Genomic DNA, 27,921 nt, shown 5'->3' on the forward strand with positions numbered 1-27,921 from the left:
TAGGTACAGTCATTACAAAAAAAAAACAACAACAACAACAACAACAACCATATATAACAAGCACTACAATGCTGTATTCATGCTTTCATAAAGAAATCCGACAAAGTAACCGATAATTTACTAGGATACAACGCCATAATACTGCACTTTATAGATACATGATCTGCATTTTACAGCAAAAAAAAAAAAAAAACAACAACAACAATAAACAAAAAACATCAATTCAGAGAATAAGCACATTTCATTAATGCGAAGATTATCTCTCGTATTCAACTATAACTCTTCAGCACCCAGCTTTCACATTTCGTATCTCTGAATTAGCACTAAGATAACCCTACTTATCGGTTCATCAATTTTGGCATCATTCGAAGCTTTCACCTCATTTTATTTTGTGGATATTATAGGTATAGTAATAATTTTATTCTCTGTATGAAAACTACAGTGTTACGAACAAATTTGGATACAGGGAGTAGTGATATATTTCCAGGCATTATTTAGTGCTTGTTTCGTGTATGACGAACTCTTGATACACACGTAATCGATTTTTTTTTTCTTTTCTCTCTTGGCACAAAGCGACTAGATTTTAGTGACATATGTCCATTAAAAAACAAAAAAAAGAAGAAATACACTGCAGTGGCAACATTTCATACGCAGTTATAGCAATGAATCCAGACATTGCCAGAGTGCGATATTTCTCAACTCAATCATGAATTTCCACAAGTAAGTGTCTAATGTGTTAAAGTGAATTCCGACTCAACATGCAAAGTGATAGCATCCTGTTAAACTTTCTGAAGGTGATTTTCTTCTAAAAGATAAAACACACACACACACATAAATCAACTCACAATTCAAGTACATGGCATATACTTTGACAATGTAAAAGAAACACTTGTCACAAAAACACACACATTTCTTCTTTTTTTTTTTTCAAATATATCCCAGGCAAATCAAATTTGCATTACCTTGTAATATAAACAATCACAATATTTTGCAAGTGTACAATAAGTCCTGAGTGGAACAGTTTGAGGACATATCTTTCCTCTCTTGTGACATAATGATAATATTTCGGTGGCATAGACACGAACATGCAATTATCTACCATTATTTCAAAACGATGTAATACAAAGGCAGCGCTGGTCATAAAAAAGGTAGTGATTTCCTTTTGAGATATACAGGAGTAAAAATCAGATATGCAGAACATCCAATCTAAGAATTGTTTCGTTTGAATCATGAATTTCTACAGAACATTACGTATAGAAATTCGTTTAGAAACTTAGTGTTCGCCAAAAACAAAACAAAAACAAAGGAAAAAAATCAATCGTCTAATTACAGCAAACATAAACATGCAATAAAACATATTTCTTTTACGTGCATATACATATGAAAAAAAATGGACTATATTGGTTGGCCTTTGTGGGAGTGACCAAGTTATCGAACAGGTGGCCATGTTAACCCTATAAAGCCCAAGCTATTTTGACCCCTTCCAGGCCCAAGGGGGGGGGGGGCACATTGTGCCCCCCCCTATATAATTTCTTTATTATATGATGTATCACCGTCATATTTGGCACATGGGTAGAGCAACTCATACTCTACATGACCCAATATTTAAAATTTCTCAAGGTTACCTACTGAGGGCGCTATTTGCCAAAATACAAAGAAATACATAGGAAATATGTTAAAATCATATTTTTTCTTTATATTTCTTTATCCCATGTGTATATGTTTTTATTTTATATCAATCATTTTCACATTTGGCACAAAGGAAAAGCAAGTCAACCTTCATTATTTGTTATGGTTAAAATTTCTCAAGGTCAACATGTGGGGGCGCTATTCATTACAATATAAAGAAACATATGAAACCTGTGATGTATTGCTTGGGATAGGTACAAATATTGGTATCACATCTAATATTTCCATAATATTGGAATTCTGAGTTTGCAGATTGATAATATTATCAACAAGTGATATTACAGGCAAAGCTCGTGTGATAATGTAACAAAATAAAAGTGTAGTCTTTGGAAAATGCTGTATTTTAGATTATTTCTATTATATCTATTGTTTGATGCCTACGTTACATAAAAATAAAGGAAATAATAAGAAGACCATTTCAGGGTAATATTCGACCATAATTACTTCACATTTTGGTCCTTCAGCAAATTACAGCCAAGAAAACCCTCATTTCATTCATTATTATATTGTTGATTGAAATTTGAACACAAAAACATGCAAAATCTGATGAACATGGTTGTCAGTTTATGGTTGCCATGGCAACCAGCAATATCGGACATAGCTAAATTATATATCAAAATGTTTGCAATAAGATTTTAGGAAAAGTCACCAAATTTGGTTGAAATCGGGTAAAGGGTGTAAGAGTGGCGAACGAAAATTTGGTAGGGGGGGGGCACAATGTGCCCCCCCTTGGGCTTTATAGGGTTAAAGGTTATGCACAATATTGTTGTTAGAAGAAACATTCAATACAAACCCTAAACACAAACCTGCATCCTTACAGACTGGCCTATTTGGCCACTTTCATGGACAGACCTCATCCATTCAGTGAGACATTCAATTTTCCTTCACGTGACACTCAAACTTGGAAAAAGTGCAATTGGACATTGATGTGTTTGAAGTTCAAGTGTTCAGTCGTGCATGATATTTTTTTAACATAATTAGGTACCAACAGAAAGAAGAAGAGTTCTTCTTTCCTCACAGCTAAAATTGTGCTTCCATAGCTGACAGTTATGAAATAGAAGCCCTCCAAAGTTAGATTGCCTTTTTAAATACGCACTGAAGAATCGTTGAAAATGTTTATGAGACACAAATTTTCGCCCTATAAATAAAGTAATTACTGTCATATAATATCTCCCTAAAGCTGGATCCATAGTTGCATGTATACCTTGTTATTTTACATTGGTAATCAACCTTATTAGACCAAGACATTGAGGACAAATGTTATATATGTTTTTTTCGACAACAACAACAAAATGCACTAATACACTCAAACATCGAAAAGTTGAATCACAAAACTTCGCAGTGTTGCATGATGACATTATTCATTGCTTCACCAGACAAGGCTGGGAACGACAAGTTGTCGTGATATCCAGTCTGAATGCAATACTTGGCCAACAGAAATCTTCAACATACAAACTATCCTGCTAAAGTCCTGCGTATTTCATCATCCCGTTCTTAACTAATAAAACGATATCTTATTTTCTGATATATCAATATATATATATATATATATATATATATATCAATATATATATATATATATATATATATATATATATATATATATATCTTTTTTCTGATAGGTACATGACTAGACAAAAAAAAGGATTAAAAACTCCCAAGATAGAATAACGATCAGAAATGAACACAAGGAATACAAACAACGATTGCTATGAAAACATATACGCGGACTCAAAGGGAAAATAACTGCCACAGTTTGATATTGACGAATAGGCTCAATCACTGCTTGTAGAAAATAAAGTCGAAACACAGTCACATGGATACATAGTTTGAAAACTTGCTACGACAGCCAAGTTATTCTGTACAGAGGAATTGGTGTTGTAAGACACCGTGTAGAACATGTCAGAAAAAAAAAAGAAACAAAGAACATCAAATACACCTTAGTGTAAGACGGAAGAAGAGAAAGGAAGACTGCTGTGAATATTTGTAATTACTGCTGCCAGAAGCGGGACAGGGGCCGCTTCTGGTTACTGCGAGTGCCATTTTCTGACTCCTTCAGGAGTACCATGATGTATTTAAGCACTTGTTTTGAAGCAAACAGAATGTACATGTGCTTACCAGGGAGTAGGATCTTTTGGAATTGTGCACTTGGATGTATCTCCTTCTTCCAGTCATCCAGGAGATTCGGGGCGATGAAGTCATCATCCTTGCCTCCTAACACGGTTAGGCTGCACTGGAGCTTGTGTGTGTGTAAATGGCGATACTTCTTGCATATTAGGATAGCAGCTTCAATGCTTGGGATAAGAGCATTTCTGTGACGGACGTTGCTCAATGTGGACGGCTCAAAGAAACTGAATTTGAAAGGGGATCCATTTGTTGTCGGAGGTTTCGATGAATCCACATAGTTGTTGACGATGCGCTGCATCTTGCGATAGGTATGACCGTTTTGCTTCAGATCATCAGGGCGGGGATACTCCAGAGTTGGCGAGAACCATGAGCTGACGAAGATGTGGGCGGGAGAAATGTTGTAGTTGTCTCTGAGGTAATGTGCTAGTTCAAACGCGATGAGTCCTCCTATACTATGTCCAAAGAATACAAAGTGACCTCGTATAAGTGTTGGTAAAATCACTTCAGCAAGCTTCAAGACAATTTCTTCAAGATTCTGAAGTGGCTTTTCTTGTTCTCGACGTTCCCATCCAGGCATTTGAACTGTGATCATCTGGATGTTGCGGTCAGCTAGCTGGTCCCTCCATGTGGAGAACATAGTCGGACCTTCCCCAACAGAAGGGAAGCATATCAGTTGAGCTGATGGTGTCTCAATGTTTTCATTCACATCAAGCCACAACTCCCCCTCCGAACCCTGGGTCGGGCTGATTATTGTCTCTTCTTCTCCATTCAAATCGTCTGACATAATGCGTGTATAGATAGCTTCCGTCAGGCTTTTGAGGGTTAACGTGTCATTAAGAAAGGAAATTGCACTCAGTGAGACGCCAAATTGGTCATGAATGAAATTACTAAGATCTGTAGACAAGTGAGAGTCAAGTCCGAGAGAAATGAGTGTTGTTTCGTGGGAAATGTCCCCTTGGAAACCAAGCGTGCCGGACAGATTTGTAGTCAAGGCAGTCCCGATCAAGGATTTGCCTTCCTCCGGACTTCCCTGTTTGATTTGCCTAACGATGTCGAGTTCGCCTTGTTGTCTCTTGGCCTCAGGTGGTACCAAGGACTTCAAGATGGAGAATGAACCATCGGGGTGTGAGAAGTGACAGGAGATCATAGCATGGAATGCCTTCGCAAAATCCATTCCGTCAAGATAACCTGCTACGCCAATGACACTGTAATCAAAAGAAAGGATGCCTTCCATCACGTTAATGATTTCTGAAGGGGATAGACTGACAAACCCCAAATTCTTCCACTTCTCTATCAGCCCTTCTCTCACTGCGAAACCCTCAGAATTGATTACACCAGGTAGCACTGATGTCGCGGGCAGCCCTAGGTTTCGTCTCATCGTGCAAAGTGACGAAAGGAACCTGTTAGCAGCACTGTAGTTCCCTTGCCCTCTGTTACCGATCAACTCTGCTATTGAAGACACCATTACGAAGTATTTCAGTGGGAAGTTAAGCTTCGCAGTCAGCTGATGAAGAAGCAACGCACCATATCCTTTTGACATCATGACAATATCCCAGGTTTCCCTCGTCAGATTATGCAGATAGGCGTCTCTGTATGCCGTTGCTGAATGAAAGATTCCCTCCAGTTGGTGGTCTCGGTCATCTTTGATAGCTAATAGCGCCGTCTCAACATCATGAGGAGAGCCGATGTCAACTGCCATGTGTGTGATTTGGACCCCAGTGTCCTGAAGCACTTTGAATCGTCTGGACGTTTCATCAGGCGGGGCGTTACGTGACATAACGTAAATATGACGTGCCCCGCAACTTGCAAGCCACTCAACTATCGAGAGACCAAAACCCTTTGACGCACCTGTCACAAGGAAGGAAGCTTCTGGATTGGCACTGAATGTGGTGGTTTCAAAGTTGAAAGAAGCCGGAATCGTGTCTTTGTCGATACAAACGGTCATATTTTCTAGTGGCAGCTGGGACAAATTTGATATAGGGAAAGAAAGGCATGTTGGGTGTATTTGCAGTTTGCAGCTGTCCGGGATGCTGAACAAGTGGAGAAGTGCAGCTATTTCATCTTCGAATCCGCAAAGGTGCCCAAAGTTACTGGCACACACAACGAAGGAAATGTTTGGAGGAATATGCATCACCTTTTTTGCGCTCTTCATTTGTCCGCCTACCTGAATGACAGTTCCAAATGGGCGAAGTTTACTTGCAAGTAAAGTGAGAGTTTGTCTATCTGCTTGAACTTCCCCAGAGAGTATGAGCACATCCGCTGAACTATTTTGGAAGTGAGCATCAAGATTTCCATCAGACACTTGAATGACATGTTCATCGTCAAAGAAGTTTTTCTGTTCTGCAATTACAGAAACCGAGCTTGAGTAAACGTACACCTTGGCACCCTTCTCTAGAGCCATTTTTGCTGTCGCAAGACCAGCATGATCACGTCCATCCTCGATGCAAACAATAACCATGCCCCTATCTGTTGACTTCAAGGCATTTTGAAGAGCAAGAAAACAAGGAAAGTATTCCTTGACGATATTGACAGCTCTGACAGGGGTGATATTGACGGGGACTGGTATCACGTCTGATGCTCGTGCATGAACAGTGATTGGCAGGTAATCACCTGTGCGGAATCCGATCACGGTTTCGTTTTGTCCATTTTCACACCTTTCGTCACTTCTTCTTATGTCTCCTGCGAATAGGTATCCACATTTAATCGGATCATGCTTTAGTTGTTGGACACAAAACGCCGAGACTGTAACAAAGATTTCGCCATCATGTGCATCATCAGTAGATTTCTCTGTGTGTTCAACAGTCAAACGCTTCGTACTCATCATTTTGTTCAAGTTGATGAGGCATCCGCTTGACTTTGCAGGAGCCTTGAAATTGGACGAGGACTGAACCTCGACTCGCTGTGCATGCACTTCGAATGGAAGCCCAGTTTCATTGCTGTCACCCCAATCTGATTGTTTTTGTCGTAATGCTACATTGTTTTCCGCGGATGTTGGTGTTTTCATGAACTGAGAGAGCCACAATGCATCTTCTTTATAGTCCTGTGAAGAAGGTAGATCAACAGTCATGACTTTGAATTCTGGATCTTCATGCATTATCGTCAGGGCGAGAGATGAAGTAGGGGCCATCAGGGGCTGAATTTGCTCACCTTCAATGACTAAATTGGCACCACGGGTGATAATCCAAAGTTGAATTTGTGTTCGCGAACGGTGTGATGTTAGAACACGATATACACTCAACGGTCCTAGTGCTGAAATCTGTTGTGCATCTGAGAACTGGTCTTTCCCGATGATATCAATGGAATCATACTGCTCAACATCGAGAGCTGAAAGCATGATAACATGATTTACTCCTTTTAGTGTTTGCACAAATTCTCTGAAATCTCGCTCAAGGTCATCTGAACTCCATGGATCAAAGACTGAAATCTCCTCAGCCTCCAAACGTTTGATTAGTTCCGGGCAGAGACCTGTCTTGTCTTTCACGATAACAACTGACCCAGAAACGCCAGACTTAACTTCTTTGACCGAAGTAAGATCTTTACTCCCTTCCACGGAGCTAGGGATCGGAATCCACTTCCTACTCCAGAGTTGGACCTTTCCTATTGACTCATTGTCCACAGTTTCAAACATCACGTTTTGGAAGCGGGTGAACACTTGCTTGGTAGTTTCATCAGCTACAACCGCTTCTCCGTATGTGACACCATCCGCATCGAACATACTGATGTGCATTATCATTCTGCTTGGAGCTTTGCCCATGACATGAATCTTTTCCACAGAGCGCGGAACCTGAAATGGGGCTTTAAATGAAATGTTTTCCTGTAGTGCCCTTTCTTTCTGGCGAAACAATCCAGCGCCCCCAATCGCTTGGAAGATACAATCACAGAGAGCAGGATGGAAATTGAAGTGCTGGCAATCACGAAAGATAACTTCTGGCACGGAAACATACACAACTGCCTCCTTGTAGTCATCACTGAAGTATACATTGTCAATGCCTCTGAACGCCTTACCTAGATGAAAACCACGTTGCCAAAGCTCGTCGTAGAATTCAACCTCATCAACCCTGCGAGGGTACTTTCTCTTGATGTCTTCCGATGACAGCCTCACACACTTGGAGACATCTAGCAACGGTTGGATAGAACTACAAGCATCGCTTGAAAGGTCTACTTCGGCCGAAGTATTCACATTCCAAGAATTGTCAGTGTATTTGAAGCTCTGCAAGGTGAAGAATGCCTTTTTCATGCCCGTTTCCAGACTGATTTCTATTGGCTGATTGTCTGGCGCGAAGATGAATTTCTCAAATTTCAGATCCTTTAATGTGATAAGGTCAATGTCAGGAAAGATCTCTCTAGTGGCCGCGAGCATAGTTTCTATGTAAGCTGCTGCTGGAACAATGACAGCTCCTTGGAGATTGTGATCACGCATCCATGGTAGTGACACTTGTGAATACTTTAAACGCCAGATTTTGGTGGACTTTTCATCGCTTAGGTGTGAGGCAATGAGACGTTTTCCGAGCAGAATGTGATTTTTAACAGGGAACAGATAAAGCTTCTCCGTTTTCTGCGTTATACCTGTACACAGCACATGCTGCCATGGGTATGTCGGAAGTGATACCACCTCGTACGGTGGATCTTGAAAGAGATGATTGTGTTCAATCGGGTAGCCTTCGACATGCAGTCTCGAGATCGACCGCAGAAGGTTGAGCATATCACTCGCATGAGTGTTGGTATCCGCAGGTCTTTGCAGGGTTCCCGAAACTACCACGTTGCTGTTGCTGTCAGATGTTCTCACTGTATCCTTAATGGAAGAAGATAAGACCGGGTGTGGGCCAATCTCAAGGAAGTAGTTGTAACCATCACGTAGGAGCTTCTCGATAGCAACCATAAATCTGACAGGGGATCTAATGTTCATCCACCAATATGAGGCAGTGCTGATGTCGTTCTGGTGCAAGTACTTGGTTGTAACTGTGGACACAAGGGGCACCTTCGGCGAAGACTTGAGGTTATGTTTCCCTGGGGTGGAGTTTAGACATTTCATTTTGGCTAGGAAAGTTTTGCGCACCTTTTCCTGCTGGAAGCTGTGGAAGGCATTTTTTACTTTAAGCGTTATACATCGTATTCCTTCGTCAAGAAGATCTCTGACAAAAGCATCAAGTGCATTTGTGTTTCCAGACAGGACTATCTGCCTCGGACCGTTGATCGCTGCTACATCGATTTCATTTACATAGTTGCTGTTCTGTAGGCGTTCTTCAATTTCATCAACGTTATGCAAGATGGCCACCATTGTCCCTTGTCCGCTCGTTTTCTTCAGCTGACATCCCCTCGTGTAGATGAGATGAATTGCTTCTTCAAGAGTCAAGTAGCCACCAGCATGGGCTGCAGCCACCTCACCGACGCTGTGACCCACGATTGCGTCGGGAGTAATTCCTCGGGACTGGAAGAACTCGGTAAGGCCAATTTGAACAGCACAGAGGCAGGGTTGTGCGATGTCTATAAGAATGATAAGAATAAAAAACATAAACAATCTATTTAATTTTGATGCTTTCACGTCAGGGGCTGCAACTCATGTTACTGTAAGGGAAGTGGGCTTCAGAGTCATGCAAAATTTAAGATCTATAATGGAATGTATGGCTTCGGCGAAATATAATTTTCCCTCCGTTTTTAAGCATTTTAAAAAAGAGAAAATAAGACCGTAAGAAAATGGTAACGACAGTAACAAATTGAATATCCTGATAATAGATTGTGACGACAAAAATACATATGCATATAAAACGCGATAACATAAATGTAAACAGTTACACAAAAGGTACGACTAGCAAAAATTATTCAAAGTAAATACATATGGAATATTGAAAATTACGTGAGTGATTTACGATTTAAGTGGTAGCTCGGAAATAAAGGGATGGTACAATTCCGGTTGAGATGGTGGCTTGAGGTTTCCAACATTTTTGGGGGGAATTTTTTTTTTTTCAAAGGTGAGAAAGCTCTTAGGAAATATAAAATAATATAATACACTTCGAAGAGGAATTCAAAGATTGATCTAAAACAAAATGATCTCCTAATATTAAAAGAAAAAGTGAGACCCACCTTTCATCAGGGCCACTTTATTTTATTTTGTTTTTTGATATCTCCGATATTTCAAACAGATTTTCATCGATTAAACATTTAAATTCTCCTAGAATTATATGCTTATTAACATTTCAGAAAGGAATTTCTAAGTATCTCGCATTTTCTTCTTTTTTTTTGCGCTGAGTTCTCACGTCAACCTATACGATACCATCCCTTTAATATGCATGTATATTCATGATATAAATATATACACATATAGGCATACACACACTGACTTGTGACCGTACATCACAAAACCAACAAAAAGTGGCTCGCCCTGATTTTACTTGATTCAAATACGTAAAAAGAGTCAACCTAGTCAATCTTAAGTTGTTGTTTTTTTCTAAAAGAATACTTCTACGTTATTCTTAAGTTTGAGATAATAAAACGCACGGGAAAGTGTGTTTTTAGCAACTTTTCCAGAACACTTTTTATGAAGATTAGCGTGATTTTATTTATTATTTAGAGATCCCTTTTAATTTCTTAGATATCCTTAACACACTCTTCACTGTCAACTATAATAACTTAAAAAAAAGATGATGCTACTGATTTTCAAAGTTGGTATTAGTAATGGATAAAATGTGTTAAAGTTTGCTCTTTAAAAATCTGCCCTTAACTAAAAACCCATGCCTAACGACTTTTTGTTGGTTGTGCAAGGTATGGTCGCATGTATTCTTCAAGTACTTGTGAACAACTCTGTCGAAAGACGACACATGCACAGCAGAGATATGAATCAAGATTAATTTTGTAAACAGCAGCGATGAATAGACTGAACAAGGTGGGGACGAGCAAGATCAAATTTGACAAAAGACTCTTTCTCTACAAGTCACTAGCGGTCTTCATCCTGCTAAATAGATGGGAGACATAGACACTGATGGCAGAGGCAGAGAGGGGAATCCAGGCTTTTGAGACCATGTGCATGAGGAAATTACTCCGCATTTCATACAGGGAACACATGACAAACAAGTATGTGGTCATAAACCTAATTGGGTCCCATGAACCCCTACTTGACTGTGACTGTCAAATGACGGAAAATGGCATGGTTTTGGCCACCTTGTCACCTGACAGGAAACTGTTAAAGGAAGGTGCAGGCGAGGACGGTGGAAGAAAAGCAAGATTAAACGTACGACCCATATGATTTGGTTCTACAAAAATTACTACAGGCCAAAAAAATCACCAAATTTGCATATCTTATATATTCAAATTTGTGGAAGTGCCTGGAAACAAACTTGAATTTTGGAATAAGTTGTTTGATATCAATACTGATACAGACGAATGGCCTCGTATCCATGTTCGTAATTTCAAATGCACTGTCGAAACTCAGTTGAAATCTTTTTACTTTAATGTGTTTCACAAAGCCATTGCTACAAATAATTTCTTATCCAAAATTGGGAGGTCTGACACTTCCTTATGCAGTGTATGTATGGACCACGCGGCGTGACCGTGTCTTTGCAACATCATTTGGAATTTGGAATTTGCCCAAGAATTGCTCAGGTAATACGCACAAAATTTATGGTCATGTATTTCAACACCCTCTACAAACGTCCCCTTTTTTACGTATAGTACCGATGTTATGACTCATTCTAATACATCGTCGGATGGGAGTGGGAGGGGCATTGAGCTGCCATTACCAACTCAGTGTTCGAGGCGACTTGGCGCCCTTCTCGTTCTCGCTCTCAGCCGGCGACATGTACTTTTGCAAATAAATGTGATGGCGTGATCTTGATTCTTCAGGTATGTGCGACCAATTCGCGCTTGCAACCACTGTCGTAAGATGCGTGCCCCCCCCCCCCCCCCACGCAAACCACATCACGCTTGGCTATGCAATGTAAAAGAAAGGAGAAAAGAAGGAAAAAGAAAGAAATAGAAAAGAAAGAAAAAAAAAGCAATCCGAACGACCACTCTCATTTCAATCGGTTCATCTTAGTTGATATGTGGAATTGGGTCGCCCCCGTGTAAGCCGCGCGGCGTGGCCTTTATGTTTTTGTTACTTTGTTTGTTTGTTTTATCCGAAGGGGGTATAGTAACTATGGTTTGCCCCAGTTTGCTATGGAATCATGGTTAAGCACGGTAATCTGCAATCTCATTTCATGATATTTTATCCGTATATTTCTGCGCCTGTTGCGATTTTTCTGATCACCTAATTATCTAAGCATGCTTCAATCATTTCGACGTTTTATGTAACTCCTATTCTTCCAAAACACACGTCGCAGAAACACTGGCTGCTTTTGTTTTTGCATTTGGTGGTCTGAGTAGATAGCAATTTGAGTAGCGTAATAACTGTAATTCCAGTATGCAGTAGTATTATTGCTTTGTCTCGAACTGTATTGTTTCTTTTTATTATTACAGATCCTGCAGCTGCACCTCTTTTTATGTCCTCTTCTGTCATTACACAGTTAGACCTACCTGTTCTTCAGTCATGCCATGTACTGTTTTATTAAACCTCTTTTTCTTGCTCGGTTTTTAGCGTATTCACCAGATCAAATTTATAATAATGCTGATGATGTGACTGATACAGAAATAGAGACGGATTTGGGCGTTACTTTTAATTTGAAAATACAAGACTGAGATTATCCTTTTGATGAAAATGAAATTTCTAGTGTGCCCTCTTGTTTTGTATATTATACAGAAATTCAAATTACTGATAGGATCGTTGATAGCAAAGAAGGTTTTTCTATGTGTCATTTCATTGTAAGGAGTATTTCTAAAAAAATAATGATGCATTATCATCTCTTTGGAGAAATGTATATCATTGTACTGTAATCGGTTTAACAGAAACATGGCTTACACATGTTTCTCCTCTTTATGGTATTTCAGGGTTTGATTCTATTACAAACAATAGAAATAATATAAAATGAGGTGGGGTTGCATATCTTTTGTATTTTCTCAAAAATATCATTATAAATGTATTCCTAACTTGAATATCATGGTACATTCTTTAGAGTCTCTTTTAGTTGAAATTATCATGCCCAATGATAAAAACATTGTAATAGGAGTGATTTATAAACCTCCTCATTTTTCTATCACTGATTTTTCAAACCATGTGCAGGACTCTTATCAAGTCCGGAATTACAAAGGAAAAAAATGTTTTATTATGGGCGATTTCAACATCAATTTTTTTTTTTTTTTTTTGCATTACAAAGATAATTCAGTTCATGATTTTTTTTCGATTTGATGTCCTCTCATTCTTTCCACTCACTCCTTTACTTTAATTGATACTATTTTTTTTTCAAATTGTTTATCACCTTGTGAAAGTGGCGTCATGATATCCGATATTAGTGATCATTTTCCCATTTTTCTAGAATATTCTGATTCTTTTGGTCGATTTTCAAATAAAAAGTGTTTGAATAAAAATTTTTAAAAGTTAAGATATTGTTTTTTTTTTAAAGCTAAACTAGCGTCTGCAGATAAGAGTAATGTTTTTAATGAAGATGAAGTGAATAATTCTATTAAAATCATTTTATTTAATACTTTATATGATGATTCAGTTATTTTGAAGAAAAACAACGATTATACAAAAGTTGCTGGGCAGCCATGGTTAAATAAATCTTTATTGAAATGTGCGGATAAAAAAAGAGAAATAAGTTTATTTCTAAATAAAAAAATGAATCCTAGTGATATCAATAATTGTTCTTATGTTAAATATAAGAATACTTTGTTAAGTGTTTTTGCGTTTTAAAAAGAGAGAATATTTTATTAAGCAATTCGTTAAATGTTATAACAGTATTAAACCAACATGGAGAGTGATATAATAATGTTTTTAATAACGGCAATTCCAGGATTATTAAGGAAATGAAAATATGTGATGAAATTGAAAAAGATAATCAAAGTATAGCTGAGGAATTTAATGATTATTTTGTTACTATAGGTCCTGATTTGGCGAAAGAAGTTGCGCCCCCTCCAAAGTCAATTCATAATTTTCTGCATGATTCCATTTCTGAATCGTTACAGACTCCCACGAAGGAACAGGAAGTGCTGAATATGATAAAACAATTGAAAAATAAAAGTAGTTTTGGTTTTGATAAGATTCCAAATGATTTATTAAAAGACGTTCCTTTGCAAATGGCGTTTATTTGGCGTGTCTTTTTAATTTGTCAATAGATAGTGGCATTGTACCTTCAAAGACATAAATTGCAAAGGTTATACTGATTTATAAAAAAGGATCCTTCAATTTTCTTAAATTAAAGACCTATATCTTTACTTACATCATTTTCCAAAATACTTGAAAAAATATTCATGAAATAAAAATGAATTTTATTGAAACAACACATATTTCTTAAAACGCAATTTGGTTTTCGTGAAAAACAGTCAACTTAAGATGCAATGTTATATTTCATTGGAAAAAAAAATGCTTCTGCAATGCATAACCATGAACATACCGTGGCTGTGGTTCTGGACATCCCCAAGGCCTTCGACACGATTGACCACGAAATTCTTCTCTTCAAACGGAATCATCATATGGTATACGTGAGAAGGCCTTGGAGTGCTTCAGAAGTTACCTGTCTGGCAGACAGCATTATGTTTATCCTTTTTTTTTCTTTCCCTTGTTTTCTGTGTATGTGATTCTAGAGTGTATTGATGTTAACGTATGTTAGAGCTACAGTCCAAAAACGGATCAGACGCCTGGTGATTTTACTGTCGTTGAATGTTGTTAAAAATGTTTGTTTTTGTGACGTCAAAAATTCATATTATGTCACATGACTTTTTTAAAAAAAAGGACAATGTTTTGTTCTGATCAATTAAATCCCCCCAAAAACATGTTTATCTAAATAATATTGAGTCGTCTTGAAAGAACACACACACACACACACATATATTTCATGCGGTGTTCCTCAAAGATCTTTATTAGGGCCCCTTCTCTTCCTTTGTAATATTAGTGATATAACATATCCTTCCAAACTTTTGACTTTTATTTTATTTGCTGATAATTTGACTGTTTTTTCTCATAAAAAATCCCAAATACTTTTGAAACTGTTAATAAAGATTTTTTTTTCCAAATAATTGGATTCAAGCGAATAGATTATCGTTGAATATACAAACAATTCATTGCATGTTATTCAGGTATTCTTTAGAAAACTTTTCTGGACAAATTGTTTTCCTTCAAACACCTATTATTATGTTGTGTACATTCAACAAAATTTGTGGGGCTTTTTATTGATGATCATTTGAATTGCATCACTCATCTTGTTTTTTTTTTTTTTGTTGTTGTTGTTGAATAACTCATTTCAAGAAATGCTGGGTCAGATATCCAACACAACAGAGTGATATGTTTCATATGCCGAAAACTAGATTACGAATACTGCATCATATTTTTATTTACAATGGTCCCCAAATTGTAGAATTATTTAGCTAGTGAAATACAACGAACTTCCTGTTGGCATTCATTCAAACGTAAGCTTGAAAAGAGATTTGTTTTGCAATACTGTGGTGATGATAACTATTTATTGATATGATTTAGCAGATGATTTGAAATTATTAATACAGATATAGACTATTCGGCATGTTTGCAGAACAGGTCCACGTGGTTTTATTTCTAATTCTTTTCGTTTATTTCTTTTTCTTCCAGCTGCAGGTACCGTCATTGATACTGTCCCTGTGACAGTCTTGTTGGTGTTTTCTCCTCTTCTTCTTTCTCATTCTCTTTGTTGTGTGTGCGTTGGTGTGTGTGCACGCACGCCTGTCCAGGTGCACTTGCGTGCGTGTAGAGTGTGTGTGTGTAAGTGTAACAGCCTGTGTTTGACTTTCTTCCTGGGGACCCACCACACACAATATTATTCATCCGTCATGAATGTAATGTACTTGAAAATGATTTCAATTGATTTTGTGCCATGTAAATGTTATTTGTATATATTGAACTTTTGATTTATGTGTCACTTTACATAGTCATGGATTGATGTTGTAAATTCAACACTGTATGATTTGTGTGGTAACCGAATAAATGAAATAAAAATGAATTAAATGAAATCCAGGGATGCCGGGCACGGGGACCGGGGGGGGGGGGGGGGGGACTTGGGGAGATGAATCTAATTTTTAATAGCATATCAAACTTCTCTCCAAACTGTTATGACAGTCAACTTGACAGTGAAGCAGGTAACATCCCGATGGTAATAGAATGTCTTGTTGTTGCTGTTGTTGTTGCAAAGGCCTCAATATTTGGAATTGTAAAAAAAGGCAAAAATATTCTAAGGAATCAGACGTGATAAGCACTATATTAAGAAGGCCATTAATGAATGTATTTTCAGGTTTGCCATGGCGAATCCAGGGATGCCCAATTTTTTTTTTTTTTTTGAGGGGGGGGGGGGGGGCGAAGGAGGCGGAATTTTGACATTTTCAGCTTCTTCTTGAAAACGGAGGAAATTGTTGTTAGTGGTTGTATACGGCAGGTTTTACTACAGTCAAACCTGCCTATAGCGGCCACGAAAAAATGGCCGTTATAAATAGGAGGCCGCTATACAGGTTCTTTAAAGTGCCTTTTTTCGAAGGGAGTTGTTTCTAGTGGTCGTATACGACAGGTGGCCGCTATAGACAGTTGGTCGCTATGACAGGTCTGACTGGAGCCCTACAGTAAAACCTGTCAATACCGACCACCCCCAGGGAGACGAAAAACGTGGCTGTTACAGACAGGTGGTCACTAAGACGAGTTAGCATGCTTTTTCTCTTGGAGGGAATTGTTTTTAGTAGTCGTATACGGCAGGTGTGCTCACGCAACCATACTTATAACGAATGCCTCAAATGTGTTTTATTTAATATACGTTTTTAATCTCTTATGTGTTTTATCCAGTGTCGATACTGACATGTTTACACCGAATTACAGAAAATGCTTGAGTGCATACTTTAAAGAGCCAACGAACCATGAATAAGTCTTCAAAAACAAGATGTATGTTTTTAGTAACACTTTGGAATATCTATACCTATGGAGTATTCTTTTTTTCTCTACACAGGTAAAGAGAAGTAGCTTCAATTTAATTCCTAGGTCAAATTCCTAAGTCAAATTATCTCTAAAAGTAAAGGTTTCATAAAGGTAAAGTCCAATTCCGTCTTCCTGAAATTGCTCGTATAATGTTATTTGCAACTTTGTTATATCAGTTGACACTATGGCATACTCGCTTGGGAAAAGAACATAACACGAGGAATACGCAGAGGGAATATCATTATCACAGAAAAAAAAAACACCTTTGTGTAATACTTGTAATAAATCACGGGGATATCTCTCTTATGTTTACTACAAAATAACATTCTAAAGATCAATGATGCGTATTATTTGCACTTTGATAGGACAATCATTTTACATGGTTACCAACCATTATCTCCCTTTTGTGTTCGATCTCACCTTCGTAAAAAAAAAACAACAAAAACCAGCAATAATGATAAATATCGTTGGTTCATATCCTACAAGACAACCCAATGAATAAAACTTGCCTTTAACTAGGGCCATTTCAGAAAATTTCATTCTCTTTTTGTTGCCTTAGAATTCGGAATTTTAAAAGAAGTTTACAGTTTTGATATTAAAAAAATAATAATTTAAAGCAGAAACAGTATGTCATAATTTCGAGTACATCTGTTCTCATCATAAACGTTGTCTCAAAATACAATCCTCTTGCCATCATCTCGGTGAGCTCATGCATGCTCATCTTCCTTCGCCCTTTCTTTAAAAGTACCTTCCTGTCAATTCTTCTGCGCTTTGTTTGTTTGATTACTTTTCTTTCAGAGAGCTTCCTCGTGTTAGTTTATTTGTGAGTGTGTGTGTATGTATGTGTATTTTGTAATTCTTTCATAAATTACGATTAGGTAATTTACCTAGTTTTTTTTTGATAGTTCAGTGAATTACGTGTTCATGAAGAGACTCCAAACTATATAAGCCATTCTTTTAGCAGTCCCTCTATTGCCCCTAGTTTCGACAGATTATTGTCATGAAAGTCACAACATCAATTGCACTTTAGTCATTTTGCCTTGTAACTGTATTGTACTGTGTTGTTATTGGTTTTCTTTGTTGGTAATTAATGTGCTGTTGCAATTGCATGTTTGTTGGAAATAAAAAAAAAAAATGAAAAAAAAATGAAACGACATGTGTTGAAAATGACGTTGACAATGTCTGGTATTAATTCTTTCAATAAACTGCATGAATTGCACGACTTTAAGAGGAATGAGAAGGGGCATATCTTTTTGCTCACCCAAACAAGAACGAAAATAAAACAAAACAAAAACAAAGTAACAAACAACATACACACACACATAATAGTCGATAGGTGCAACTGGATCAAACGATTGAAGATATAAACACATATCAGAAACAGAATTTGCCTAAATCTCGGTTGAGAGACCTCTAAAAACGTCTCTTGAACAACTCTTGAACGACTTTTGAAAAGATCAATTTGCTTGACGTGACAAATTGTTTTTATTCATATACAAAAGGTTTCTTATAGTCAATAAACTTAACAATATTCCTGCCAAATTGTTTGCTTAAAAAAGATATATCGTAAGAAAGTTATGTAATGTTTGCATTGTACATAATGCATAATATGCGAAGCATATGAACGCCATGTCCACATTGTTGAAAGGTTATCGTATCATCAAATAGAGAAAACATATAATTTTGCAATGATATTGCAGCCGTTACTTGCCAAGAAAGTTTTGTTGAATTTTCTTTGATATTTTCTTTGATGTTCAAATGTTGGAATCCCAGACATACCAAATTGATACAAAAAAATAAAATATGTCTGTCTTTTTTTTAACTCTTCATTTGTATATACATATGATGTATAATGAAGAGACAGAGGATTTTTTTTTTTTTTTTACTTACCAGTTTCATCCATTTTCGTTTGGTCTTCTTCTGCCGTCAACATTTGCGTCAGCGACCACTTCGCCCCACACTTAGTGAGAATTTTTTCAATGTTCTGTAGGTGTAAGAAACACAAGAGTGTATCAAGGTTTAAGGGTCTTTTTGAATTCTTTAAAATGATTTTGTGTTTAGTTTAAAATGTGCTATTCTCATTATGCCAAAAATGGAGTTTGGACAGAAAAGGAAAATAATCACAAGTACCTTGATGACTTCGGTGAACTTTGAATCTTCTGCCATGAGGCGACGTGCCATGCCCCACCACTGAGCTCCCATACCAGAGTAGACAAAAACCAGCCGATGAACGGAATGTTTTCCTTGTGTCGCACGTCCAGTCGTGACAGTCGGGATGATTTTAGCGTCTTGGCTGAGTTTGAGCTGGATCTGCTTTTTGGCATCTCTTGGTGAAGTTGCGATGATACACATACGGTGCTCAAGATGTGTAGAGCGCACACTCGCAGTATACAAGGCGTTTTTGTAGAATACATTGTCGTCTCGTACAACTTCAGTCAAGAAGTTCTCCCAGTCCTGGAGATATTTCATGAGCGCATCCTTGCTTGCTGCGGATAGGAATAGGATGGCCGGACTTTCTGTTACGCTGTCTTTACGCACTTGACTTTTCTCGTAACCTTCCATGACAACATGGGCGTTTGCACCTCCGAAGCCAAATGCGCTGCATCCAACCAAACGTTTAGCTCCTTCTGGCCATGCTGTCAGTTCCGCCGGGACACGGATATTTAGCTTAACGTAGTCGACATCATCGTTCCAGGATACAAAGTGGACCTGTTTGGGAATCTGTTCGTGTTGCAAGCACAGAGCAAGCTTGATGACGCCAGCTATTCCGGCCGCTGCCTCAGTGTGCCCATAATTTGTCTTTACTGAACTAACGTATAGGGGATGCTGATCAGACGAGCGCTTCAAACCCATAACTTCTCCGATTGCATTGGCTTCGATTGTGTCTCCAACCTTAGTGCCGGTACCATGTGCTTCGAGAACAGTTATATCTGCTGGATTAACCTTAGCGTCATCATATGCCTTTTCAAGAAGGGCAACCTGCGCATCGTAGTTTGGACGTGCAATGCCCGATGTGCGACCGTCGTTACCTAATGCGCCTCCACGAATGACGGCATAGATCCTGTCTTCATCCTCGATGGCTCGTTGTAGAGACTTGAGAACAATGGCACCCACACCTTCCCCACGAGCAAATCCGTCAGCTGACTTGTCGAAGGTCTTACTCTTGCCGTCATGTGAAACTACGTCACTTTGACAGAAGGCGACACTTGCCATTGGGCTTAGGCTGAGGTTCACACCACCCGCAATTGCCATATCACACTGCCCTTTTCTTAGACCATCACAAGCGAGAAGAACAGAGTACAAGGACGAAGAACATGCTGTATTTATCGTCAGGCTTGGCCCATGAAAGTCATACTCGTATGAGATCCTGTTGGATGCCATACATGAGTTTGTGCCCGTATTTGTATACGAGTTAATGTTGTCACCCGGAAGTGATACCAGGATGGCATAGTCATTCGCAGTCACACCCATATAGACCCCTGTGTTCGATCCGCGCACCGACTGAGCGCAGATTCCTGCATCTTGCAAGGTCTCCCAGACTACCTCAAGGAGAAGCCTGGTCTGTGGATCCATGTGGTTTGCCTCGTCTGTAAAAGAGAAACGCATCCAATATTTACTCCATGATAGATTACTTAGTATGTAATATGAAATATCCAGCGTTTAACCCCCCCCCCCCAATAAAATAAAATAAAAACAGCTGGAACGATTAGCTTGATTGTATTTTTTGTTCTTCCTATTTCACTAATAAATGATGTGAAAGGAGAGTTTTATGTGCTATTTTACTTAAAGACACACATCAGCTGACGCAGTTAGGTACGTAGTCAGAATGCTGCGCCTGTTTAAATTCGCAAAGACTAGGCCATCACGAACAGTATGATTATAACACCCATTATGCGACGCGATGTTCGTAGTGTAAAATCCGAGGAGAAATGTTTTAATGATAAAGACAGAAAATCGATATAACGTCTATTTTTTCTCTCTCTCTCCTGATTGTTCTCCCGTCGTAGACCTTGAATGTAAACTTGAATAATAAAATATTATAGAAATGTATTTCATGCGTCTTTGATAGAAAACGAAAAAATGTTATCGGGAGTAATTCTGTTCGTAATACAATGTAGATAATTACGCACAGTTTTGTTTTGTTTTTTTGGTTTTGTTCTGTTTAGTTTTTACTTCCCAGGGGCTTGCTCTCCTTTAAGTCTTGCGCAAAGGACGTTTGACTAAAAAACTTTCTGTGTCCATGCGCAAATGTGCACAACTTTACACAGTGAAGACCTATGGATGCGTAATTAATATGACACGGAGAGGGTTGAAAAGCGGAATGTGTGTACACGTTATAATGTCCCCTTCGATCTCGAACGAGATCGCAGGAATACGTTCAACATGTACATAAGGTGTGTTTGGCGTTGCAACTGGCAGCTGCATCAATGTGGAACCGTAGCAGGAATCGATATTCGTGGCCGAGAAAAACAGATCGCACCACGGGTGAATGTCGAAGTACTGTATCTATTATACTTCCGTGGTTTCAAATAACATGCATGATGCATTCAGTCGATTGTTGTATAATTATGTGTAGGCCTATATCGTACTTTTATACTGGGCATTCGACAGCCCTGCATGCAGTCGGTATTTCCTGCGGTATTCTATGAGTGCATTGTAAGCTAACGTGGAGGGCTCACTTTGATATAGTGTAAGCAGCTGTAGCACAAGCTCGCGGCTGCCAACTTCACGGAAGACCAAGCCGTGATCAATTTCCGCGCAGACGGTATCATGGGCGACAAGGGGGGGGGGGGGGGGGGGTTGAGCGCGAACGCAGCCCCCTTCAGACCCTTGAAAAAAATCACCACTTCAGTCTGCAAGCGACTTCAACGCCGGACGCTACATAAATTAATTTTGTTTTTCAGTGTTTTATTTTTTCCATTTTCCTCGACGGACAAAAAATTCGTGGGCAGAAACAATTCGCACCTTGGGTTCTGGCAGCACTGAAAGCAATTAAAGTCTCTCACGTGTGGGAGGGGGATACCCCTGCCCACACCCTCCCCCATTCGGTCCATATGTGACCCCGCACCTCAAAACAAACAAAAAGTCGCCTGACATGAACTTTTAGTTAAGACCATATTCTGAAAGAGCAGACTTTAAGCTTTAAAATGATGTATAACTCAATTCAAATAGACTCTCCTAACCGATCTAAATATTACAAAGAAAGCACAAACTCAGGAAAAGTGTGAACTGAGAAAAGAGGCTCTGAAGTACAGTGTCTATTCAAGTGCTTAATCTTTGCCAAACCATGCTGGCTGTGCTATGAATGGGACAAAAAACAGGGAGTAAACCACCAGAGTAACAACAATGAAGGGGTTATCAAATTAAACTGAAATTAAGCATGACTCATCAACACATTCTGTCCATATTCAATGCCAACTTTCAAAGCAGTAGCACTATCTTTTCAAAAGTTATTAGAGTTGAAAGTGAAGAGTGTGGACAAGGTTTTTCAGAAATGAAAAAGGGATTCTAAAGACACAACTAATCACACTATTCTACTAAAAATGTTCGAGATAAACTGCTAAAAAAACACACTTTCCTGCCCGTTTTATGATACCAAATTTTAGCATAATGTAAAAGAAGACTCGCTCTTTCAGAAAATACGAAAAAGTCAAGTTCGGCTAGGTTGACCCATTTCACTTATTTTCAGTCCTCACCCAAAATCAGTGTGTGCGACTTTATGTTCGTTTTGAGGTGCACGGTCACATATTATTTTCCATGGACTTAATACACCTTCAGATTGACAGATTTGCAAATGTTTCATCGAAAGTGTGCACCAGATCTGTCACTTAACTTTATAAAAATTCAAAAGTTCCGTCGTGGGGGAGGGGATATTATCTCCATTCAATTAACCCTTTCATTGCTGGCATAGCAAGGGAGGGTGCGATGGGGCAGTCGCTCCCCCCCCCCCCCAAGATTTTGAACGGGGATTTGGAAAGCGAAAAAAATATATATAAATCGAATATTGGAGGGGTATCTTGCCACCCCTTCTTTGCCTTGTCCATTCTACAGTGTACTCCCGTTACAACGAACACGACGAAATTTCGTTATAACGAAGTAAAACTTCTGGTCCCAAAATTATCGTCATTAAACTCTATGGTACAAAATTCGCTTATAACGAACACGATTATAGCGAAATTTCCGTCATAACGAAGTCTTTTCCGAGCACCACTGACACAGAAAAACAAAAGAAATGTGCTCCGTTATAACGAAATGAGGATCGCTTTCGAAAATACGTAGCGGAAAAAGCATCATGATAAGCGTATCTGCATGGGCGAACGCTTCAGATCACTGTGTGTTCGCTCCGTGTGTCACGCACAGTTTCCGAGGGGAACTTTACTTGAGTTATTGTTATACACTAATCTGAAGACCAAATTAAATGAGGTTCGTTTTATTGTTCCGATGGTCCTCTATTACAAAACACACCTTTTCTGATACAAATAAAATGTCCGTTAGTTCGGAAATGAAATAAGGTTTGTTATTATCAACATTTTGGAGTTTTAACATTCCCAAGGTTCCTTATTAATAAGGTTCGTTAATCCGACAATGAAATACGGTTCTTATTACAACAAACCTTTGGAATCCCGGGAATGGCGAAACTTTGGAATAAGGATCCTGTGGAGTAACAAACTTTAGCAAGAAACGAACCTTTGGAATAGCGAACTGTATCCGAATCCTAAAACCATCATATTCTATGGTACATGTGTGACAATACAAACAACTGTATACTCTCTTTTAAATGTAATATTCAAACGGAATTTGGAAGGCACCATCCCATTTCACATAGCTTTCCAGTGTATGACGAGTACTCAACAAACAGAATATGACATATGCGTGGTTTCCTTTTTTTTGTTATATATTTTTTTTTTGTTCGGTTATAACGAAATTTCGTTATAACGAAAGAAAACTGCCGGTCCCGAGCATTTCGTCATAACGGGAGTGCACTGTATAGACTTAGTACACTATGGGGAATGACAATTTCCGAATTTTCTAACGAAAAGTGTGCTTCAGATCGCTTTATTTCAATTCTAAAAACTCAAAAGCTCCGTCGATAGGGAGGGGGCACCCCCCTCCCACATCCTCCTGTAAAGCTCTACCTCACTATACTTTGTACATACACAGAGATGATTCACACTCGGAATAAGAGCCATTAACGCCTCAATGAAAAAAAAAACAGCTATTTGTTTAAATTACTCTTTTTTGGAGGGGACTGGAAAAAATACAGATAATGCACAAAAAGTTTGCACAATATCGCTGAATTTCAGGCCTGATTATACAAAATCACCTTCCCTTATATACATCCTCGTGTGCATTCTTTTTTCTCTTTTGATTGCATAACAGACAGCGTTCATAATATTCATTGTAAGAATTGATATAAGAAGTTTTTCTAAATTATACCATTAATAGGCAAATTGTTCACTAATGATTTACATCAAAAATGCACTGCTACCTTAAACAAGTGCGATTGTTTCAACTCGATAAAACAAGCCAAAACATACATCGAATTGCACCATTTACAACATCAAAATGCAAAAAGTTCTTACCATAGGAGGGGGACACCCCCTCCCAAACCCTCCCCCTCGCTCACTCCGCTCGCTCTTGCTTGCTCGCGTTCATGATATTCAGTGTTAATATTAAAGCAGGATGTTTATTTGGATGATACTTCTTTAAAGACAAATTGTTCAATAATAATCTACATCAAAATATTCTGCTACCTTCAACAAGTGGGACTGTTTCAAGTCGATTAAACAAGCAAATACATGCATCAAATTGCACCATTTACATCTTCAAAATGCAAAAAGTTCTTACCATAGGAGGGGGACACCCCCTCCCACACCCTCCCCCTCGCTCACTCCGCTCGCTCTTGCTTGCTCGCGTTCATGATATTCAGTGTTAATATTAAAGCAGGATGTTTATTTGGATGATACTTCTTTAAAGACAAATTGTTCAATAATAATCTACATCAAAATATTCTGCTACCTTCAACAAGTGGGACTGTTTCAAGTCGATTAAACAAGCAAATACATGCATCAAATTGCACCATTTACAACATCAAAATGGAAAAAAAAATCTCACCATGGGAGGGGGACACCCCTCCCACACCCTCCCCCACGCTCAGTCCGCCCGCTCCTGCTTGGTCGCGTTCATGATATTCAGGAGAACAGGAAGTTTATTTGGCTGATACTATTTTATATGGAATTTGTTCAATGATTACATCAAAGTATATACTGCTACCTTAACTTTTTATGTGCCATGGTGGAAACTCCCTGTGTGCCACGTTATTCTGAGACACGAAAGTAGTCAGTCATGCCTTGAGAAAGAATTGTGTGTTTCCAATTTGTATAACTTCTACAACTTTCTGTTAAGATGGACATAATAGTAGGCAAAGTTAACGAGGAATGCCAAGCTTTGTTTCGATATAAATTGTATGACGAATCTATTTTCAATTTTCCTTTTGAATGGCCAGTTGCTACATTACTGTAAAGGCATGACTTTTGCACATAAAACCGTGGGAGAATGTACGAGCAAATCTAGTTGGGAACACCGCTTGATAGTCAATCATCACATAGAATGCAAGCCGTTGGTATATGAGAGGAACAAAAGCACGAGACACGCTTTCATTGTGCCGCGGGATTAGCAGTGATTAGCGATTTATCAATCGGTTGTGGCGGCTTTGTTTGTTGAGCAGAATATGCGAAGTTGGCACGCCGTCGACTGAGTCAGACGTGCGACCCATAAAGAGTTAAACAAGTGGGACCGTTTCAAGTCGTTAAAACAAGCAAAAACATGCATCAACTCGCACCAATAGGCCCATTTACACTTGCTTGGAAAATCGCGATTGTTCTAAAATCGCGACATTTGGGTGCAAGTTATGCAAAAAGTTCTCACCGTGGGAGAGGGACACCCCCTCCCACACCCCCAATAATTATATCAGAGTATACTGCTACCTTAAAAAAGTGGGACTGTTTCAAGTCGACTAAACAAGCAAAAGCATGCACCAAAGTGCGCCATTTACAACATCAAAATGCACAAAGTTCTTACCGTGTTAGGGGGACATCCCCTCCCATCCCCTCCCCACCCCCTTGCTCGCTCCTCTCGCTCGGGCTTGGTCGCTTCGCTCCCTCGCATACTAACATCCCCCCCCCTCCAAAAAAAAAAAAAAAAAAATGAAATGAAATGAAATCCCAGCTACGCCGGTGCCCTTTCCTCCGCTTTATTTCCTTTCAAAAACACTAAAAGTCTGGGAATTGAAAACTTCCAAAATTCTAAATATCTGTCAAAAAGAACTCGATACATTATAATGTCAAAACGCACCCCCTTGAAGAAAAAAAAAAGCTGGTTATGCCCCTGGGTATCAATAAAGAGATTCAAAATACAAAGATGGCAGAATCTTTGCCAATCGACTATAAAATCCCCAATGTAGCAGTATCCTGGGACCAGCGGGAGGCGTACACACAAAAAAGCTGAACCTGTTCCTGGCTAATCAATATGTACTGCCAAGTTTTAGTGATTAGTGTCAGTCTTATATCTTTCTCATTAAGCTTTAAGATGAAATAGACAAAATGTCCCGTGAATATGAAAGGAAAAGTGAGATTTTCAGATGATATCATTCTTTGGTGTAACGATTCTGCGTGGCTTTATCGTGTAACAGACTGACAGGAATGAATAAATGAAGGATGGTGGAGAAATATCTTCTAAATGACATGCATATCACACTTACATCGATAAAGATTATTCATTCACGAGATTAAAAATCTCCGTACATGGAAGGTTAGTTGTAGGCCTACCTAACTTCACAAGATAAAGTAAAGAAAAAATAAAGAACATTGATATTGATTAGATGCTTTACTATTGAAAGACGCTGACAGGTAATGAGGGTCATCCATTTGTATAGGATGTATGGAAATAAATGAATTGAAATTGAAATTGAAATTCAGCGGGCCAATTATGATCCATGAGAAAGGATGAGCCAAACATCTCAAGAGTTAAAACTTAATCAGCTTTGCACGTGAAGTATCAAAAGACGGACAAGTTTATCCTAAGCCTGAGAAAGTAATACAAGGAGAATAATTATGTGCTTGTTTGAAATAAACAACAATAATAACAACAACAACAACGCAACAACAAAAACAACAAATACCTGGAGGCATTTTGAAAAAATGCCTGTCAAAGAGCTCTGGGTTCTCGGTGAGATATCCGCAGCACACGTTGTACATCTTTCCAGGACGCCTTTCACCAGGAAAGAGGAAAAATGACTCATCAAAGCGACCAGGAGGGACGGATGCTGTGCAGTCGACCCCCTTGGCCAGAGTGTCCCAAAACCTGTAGACGCCATTGGCTCCGTTAGCGAACCGACATCCGATTCCTACGATGGCGACTTTGTCCTCTATCGGCATTGAAGAGTCGGTGGCAAAGTCCATGACGCTCGTGTGTTTCCTGGTGTCCATACAAGATATCCAGCTGTTTGAATAGTGCACAACGTTAAGGCTTGGATTAAAAGCGACCTGCCTGGGATATTCATAAAGTTTCCTTAATCTTATTATCACTGTAGATTAGACATATTAATGTGTAGACCAGATGAGGTGTCTGAAGCCAATATGACTTCACTTTATTGCTTTTATACGTTATTTCTTCACAGATCAAAACATGTAGAAAACATTCCTAGGTTACTACCTGCCCACAGGCAAATGACAGGCAGGTAAGTGCAAGAAAAAACAACAACAATATACTATTACAACACAATTGACAGTGACACAAATATAAACATACATTTACAAACATAATTATCATACATTATATCAGCTGTTTCAGGAACATTAACCTAACACCGAAAAAAAAAGAAAAAGAAAAAGAACTAGACTTGGAATTTGTTAACACTAACAAATAATGTGATCCGATCTTTTCGAAAATCAGTGATTTGAGTCCTGATCCCGATATAGGCATGACCATACAGGTTTCATCTGTGTTTAGGGATATTGGCCTTGTGATGTTTGGATTCTCATTTAGAAAAGGGAGTCAGGTCTGCCATCTTTGGTACCAAAGTCCGTACACAA

At 38.7% G+C, this 27,921-nt stretch overlaps 1 protein-coding gene across 1 annotated transcript; it reads right to left on the reverse strand.

The window, feature by feature from the left end:
* Window positions 1–3,679: 3,679 nt before the first annotated feature.
* LOC140233792 (phenolphthiocerol/phthiocerol polyketide synthase subunit C-like) lies at window positions 3,680–27,288 on the reverse strand. The gene is made up of 4 exons (XM_072313886.1): window positions 27,009–27,288; window positions 18,959–20,415; window positions 18,719–18,812; window positions 3,680–9,300 (listed from the first exon to the last, which is right to left on the reverse strand). The coding sequence occupies exons 1-4, from the start codon at window positions 27,286–27,288 to the stop codon at window positions 3,680–3,682; spliced, it is 7,452 nt and encodes a 2,483-aa protein (XP_072169987.1).
* Between the last annotated feature and the right edge of the window lie 633 nt (window positions 27,289–27,921).

Source organism: Diadema setosum, chromosome 10 (genome assembly GCF_964275005.1).
Source record: "Diadema setosum chromosome 10, eeDiaSeto1, whole genome shotgun sequence".
Taxonomy (NCBI): domain Eukaryota; kingdom Metazoa; phylum Echinodermata; class Echinoidea; order Diadematoida; family Diadematidae; genus Diadema; species Diadema setosum.

Coding starts and splice junctions, on each gene's coding strand:
- LOC140233792 (XM_072313886.1), bottom strand. CDS start 27,288: ATGGACTTTGCCACCGACTCTTCAATGCCGATAGAGGACAAAGTCGCC. Junction 18,813..18,958: donor AGTTCACCGAAGTCATCAAG/GTACTTGTGATT, acceptor TTACACCTACAG/AACATTGAAAAAATTCTCAC. Junction 9,301..18,718: donor AACGAAAATGGATGAAACTG/GTAAGTAAAAAA, acceptor TCATTCTTATAG/ACATCGCACAACCCTGCCTC.